This window comes from Vicia villosa, linkage group LG1, assembly GCF_029867415.1.
Source record: "Vicia villosa cultivar HV-30 ecotype Madison, WI linkage group LG1, Vvil1.0, whole genome shotgun sequence".
NCBI classification, from domain to species: Eukaryota; Viridiplantae; Streptophyta; class Magnoliopsida; order Fabales; family Fabaceae; genus Vicia; species Vicia villosa.
In genome coordinates, this window is record NC_081180.1 from 157,791,109 (window position 1) to 157,796,383 (window position 5,275).

A 5,275-nucleotide genomic window follows, 5' to 3' on the forward strand; every position below is an offset into this window, starting at 1 on the left:
GCTACTCATATCATCCAAAGAAATTACAAAGATATCAAATAAAGACATTACAATAGAGATGATGAACTTTGATCTTCAATGGCTTCCGCTCATGAGAGTTCTCCGTTCTTCTCCAATTGCATAGGCTTTTTCTCTCAATCCTCCAATTCTTCGTGTGGCAAAAAGATCCCTAATTCATCTTGAAAACCCTCCTAAATAGTGCAGACTCACTTAAGTTGGTTGGAAATTCCAAAAACACCCCTGCAGGCCAACCACTGAACTAAATAATAAAAATCACTGAAATCAGTGTCATCACCCAACACGGGCCGTGTTGAGCAACACGGGCACCCGTGTTGGCCCCCTGTAATATTTATTTTTCAACTTTGGTCCCAGACTTAGCAACACGGGCCGTGTTGAGCAACACAGGCACCCGTGTTGCACCACTGTTTTCCATTCTTTCCACACTTTGTTCCAGCGCTCTTCCTGACACGGCCTGTGTTGAGCAACACGGCCACCCGTGTCAGGCCTCCTGTAGCATGTTTTCTGAACTTCCTCAAAACTTCCGAGTTTCGCACTGCTTTACTCCGATTTCTCCATATGAACCTGAAAACATTAAAACATACAACCAAAGCATAAAATGACGAATAAAGAAATAAAACACTCAATAACAAAACTTAAACATACTTAAAAACAACGATAAAACTATGTGTGAAAACCACTGATCAACTTTATTAATAAATCAAGGCATAAGAAATGCCATTGCAGTCCAATTACTGGTAGCCATAATAACTCTAACAGAACCAGACAAGTCTCCTGCTTGAAAAGAAAAACTAAATTGAAACAAAACAAGTGGAGATGTATAAAAAACAGGCACCAATACATGAGTATAAACCGGTTCATGTAATCTAACAGCCTAATCAACTTAGAGTCTCCAAGTGTGAAGCAAAATGCCAACTCCTCCTGATTTGATCAAGCGAACCGATATTGCCAACAAGCGAGACAAGCCGCCTGAAGATAATTCTAGATATCTTTCAATCTGAATTCAATACTTCTCGCAGAGCGCGCTTGATTGATCACCACTTCTCCCTTACGCCGAAATCGAACTAGCAGCCATGCTATAACATGAGCATATAATCATTTCTCCCGTGACAGCAGAAAAACTCCCAGCTTTTATTAAAAGAGCATCTGCCTATTAGTGTAATACTGCAACCAACTCCTGGCCGATACAATTCTTACTCCGCTGCTAACTATTCTGACACAAATTTCCAACGAGGTAACCAACCAAAACTGACTCCATTTCTCTCACCTAAACAACACCCGACCCAAAAGTGAAAACCCCTAACCAACAAACTCAAACGTCTGCTCAGTACAAAATGGTTTCCAGCAACATAACTAACACCCAATACGACACCAAAACTCTGCAACAACCTAATCATGACAGTACTTTCGAAATTGCCACATCTTATTAGGTGCCCCATCCTATGAAAACTTTCGGGTTTGAAATAAACTGATTTAATGTGTAACAAAAGCCTATGATCTTTGACTTTAGCTATTTCTAAGAGATCTCCTAAATATCGAGTATGCTGGGATTTCTACATCGATCAGGGGTGCTGAAAATCTCCGCGTTCCTCCTTTTCCAAATTGTCCAAAGACACGCAAACCAAATGACGGTAAGTCTGTCTTTAACACTCTCCCGGTACTGGTGATAACTGCAAAATGATTGAAATTCTGCAATGCGGAGTTATGAGAAACATATAAGAAACCGAGCCATCTTAAGACCTCACTCCATGCATTCCAAGCTAACGAACATTCGAAGAAAATGTGAGCGACACTTTCCTCTTCACCGCTGCCAAATGGGCATGAATTTTGAGAATCAACCAAGATGCCTCTCTTAACTAGGTTATCTCTAGTGGGAATTCTGTTTTGCCACACTCTCCAAGCCAAAACCGAGACCTTCGGAGGGATTAATTTACTCCATACTGCAACCAATTCCTTATCATCCCCTACATGAGTAACCAGCCCCTCCATGATTAGTGAATATGCGTCTTTAGTTGTGTACACACTCTTGTGCCACCTCCATGAATCCTTAGTGTCGACCCTCAAGGAAACTCTTTGAATCTTCTCTACTATTTCAGCCATTCACATTTCATATTTTCTTTCTAAGCTGCTGTCCCAGATACAATTCCAAACTAAATTCCCGTCCTCAATTCTAATCGCTTCCCTCACCGTAGAGTTCTTATTGCTAGCCAGCATATGCAGCTCCGGATATGTGCTTTTTAGGGTTCTTCCTTCCAGCCATGGTTTTCCGATCCGTCCCCTACTTCTCTCACTAAATTAGAATCAAACCAATTTTGCCTAAACCTTTTTTCCTCTTTGTCTAATGATTGTAAGTCTCTCCACCACAGAGAACTAAACTTGTCAACCTTGCCTCCTCCGAATCCGATCTCCCCGTACTTACATTCTAGAATTTTGGCCCACAACGTCTTCTTTTCAGCAAGAAGCCTCCATTTCCACTTACCTAACATGGCTAAAATAAAAGCCTCTAAGTTTTTGATTCCTAAACCTCCTTTCTCCTTTTCTCTGCAAATCTTGTCCCACTGCACCCAATTCACCTTTTTTTCTCTCCATTCCTCCACCCCACAAAAATTTCTTAAACATTGATTCCAAACTAGAGATAATACATATCGGGGCTTTAAAGAAGGAAAGATAATAAACTGGTAAGGCAAACATAACTGACTTAAGAAGGAAGATACGACCACCAATTGACAACTGATTGTTGTTCCAAGATGTCAATCTGCTTCTAACAGTGTCGATCACTGGTTTCCATACGCCTTTCCTACGGTGATTACCGCCTACAACCAGCCCTAAGTATTTAAATGGAGTAAGTCCCACCTTGCAATTATGTACTGATTCCGCCTCCTCCAACCAATCAAGAAAGATATTTACACCAATTAGTGAACTCTTATGGAAGTTCACCTTTAAGCCCGACACTAATTCGAATAATTGTAAGATCGATTTGATTGCCCAAACGTTCTTCTAACTCCTTTTACCTATCACTATAGTGTCGTCGACATATTGAATGTGAGAAACTTTCACTTCACTATTCCCGAACTCATAGCCATCAAAGAGTTTTCTTTGCACACTATTGACCATCATTTGATTGAAACCTTCTGCTGCCAGCACGAAAAGAAAGGGAGACAAGGGATCTCCTTGTCTCAATCCTCTCCTTGCTGCAAATTCTTTGGTGGGGCTCCCATTTACCAATACCGAAATTTTTGATGTTCTCAAACATTCAAAGATCCAATTTCTCCATTTTTCAATGAACCTTATTCTCTCCATTATGTAATCCAAGAATTTCCAGTCCACTGTATCGAATGCCTTTTCAAAGTCTACTTTAAACATTAAAGCTTCTCGTCTCCGTCTTTTGGCATCATCTACTAATTCGTATGCTATAAGTATACAATCTCCATTTTTTCGATCCTCTAAGAAAGCAAATTGTGCTTCTGATATTACCTTATGAATCACTTTCTTCAACCTGTTTGTGATAACTTTAGCAAGCAATTTGTACATGCTTCCAATCAGCGATATGGGCATGAACTGTTTCAATTTTACTGGATTCTCTACTTTTGGGATTAATGTTATGAAGGAATTGTTTACTCCCTTAACTAATCTGTCATTCTGGTGGAATTCAGTGATGAATTTGATGAAATCTCCTTTGAGCACTTCCCAGAAATCCTTAATAAACCCCAAATTTATCCCGTCCAGACCTGGACTCTTCGAGCTGTCGCAATCCCATACTGCTCCTCTTATTTCTTCCTCAGAAAATTCAGCAGTAAGAATCTCATTATCTTCTATGATTATTCTTTTAAACTCAAAGTCTCTAAGAATAGGTCTGTTTATTTTTTGATCTTTGAACATCTCGGAAAAATGGTCAAAGATTTCCTTTTTGATTTCCTGGACGCCTGTCAGTTTTACTCCTTCTTTCTCAAGACAATTAATCTCATTACACTTCCTTCTACGTGCCACACACCTATGAGTGAATTTTGTATTTGCATCCCCCTCCTTTAGCCATCTTGAACGAGACTTTTGCCACATGATGCTTGTCTTTATTCTTGAAAGCGCATAAAGTTGTGTCGATGCCTCTCTCTTTGATTCGACCTCATATGGAGACAATTCTAAAACTTCGCCTTTTATGTCTAACTCGTTTAATATCTTTTTTGCTTCAACAATTCTTTGGTATAAGTTCGCCACATGTTTCTTGCTCCACTCTTTAAGGTACCCTTTGATTAATTTAAGTTTCTCTTTCAAGATATATCCACCACACCCTTGTATCTCCAACGATTTCCATGTTTCTTCCACAAATTTGTGATATCCTTCTAACTCTCTCCAACAATTGAACATTCGAAAAGGTTTTGGGCCCCAATTCAACTTTTTCTCGCATAACATAATGGGACAATGGCCAGAGAGACCTTTATCCAAACACCATTGGTGAGAATCAGCCCATTTAAGAATCCAATTTTCAGACACGAGAAATCTATCAATACAGCTCATGGAAGTCCCGTCCAAGCTAGACCAGGTGAAACGCCTTCCCTTTAAAGGTAGATCCAGCAGGTCTGAATCTGGAATGAAATCCAAGAAATCTTCCATTTCTGATCTTCTAAGGAAATTACCTACTCCTTTCCTTTCTAACTCTGCTCTTATCGAATTAAAGTCTCCCATCACACACCACCTTGCTTCCGGTTTCGATTTTAATAATTCACATATCTCTCCCCACAACCACCTCTTACCATTTGCATCACAAGGAGAATACACATCCAAAATATATACATGTATTCCTTCTTTTCCCGAACAGCCTTCCACCCCTAAGAAATTATTACCTCGAAATTTTGATATTTTTGCAAAAGATGCAGCATTCCACAGTATTAGCAACCCTCATGACCTTCCTTCTGCCGCCTTAGAAATGGCCCCATAGTTGTCACCCCCCACATCATTTTACACATCGATCCCTCCACCTCTACCATTTTGGTTTCTTGAATTCCAATCAAGTCTGGACTATGTTTATGGATTATTTGAAATACTTCTTTCTTTTTGATCGCTCCGCCTAGGCCTCTGATGTTATAACTAATGATCTTCATTTCTACACAATTGCTCCTGCTCCACTCCATTTCTAATACCCCTTCACTCTCTATTTTTCCCCGCTCCTCTTGCCTTCTTCGCAATCTTCTTGTCTCTAATTTCATTATTAGCCAATTTCTCCACTACTTCAGCTTCCTCCCCTTCATTGTGCACCCCAATC

General features: G+C 39.9%; 1 protein-coding gene across 1 annotated transcript; it reads right to left on the reverse strand.

The window, feature by feature from the left end:
- Positions 1-1,524: 1,524 nt before the first annotated feature.
- On the reverse strand, positions 1,525-2,118 carry LOC131658147 (uncharacterized). The gene has a single exon (XM_058927479.1). The coding sequence runs from the start codon at positions 2,116-2,118 to the stop codon at positions 1,525-1,527; it is 594 nt and encodes a 197-aa protein (XP_058783462.1).
- Positions 2,119-5,275: the final 3,157 nt, after the last annotated feature.

Excerpts from the sequence above, each read along its gene's own strand:
- LOC131658147 (XM_058927479.1), bottom strand. The coding sequence starts at position 2,118 with ATGGCTGAAATAGTAGAGAAGATTCAAAGAGTTTCCTTGAGGGTCGAC.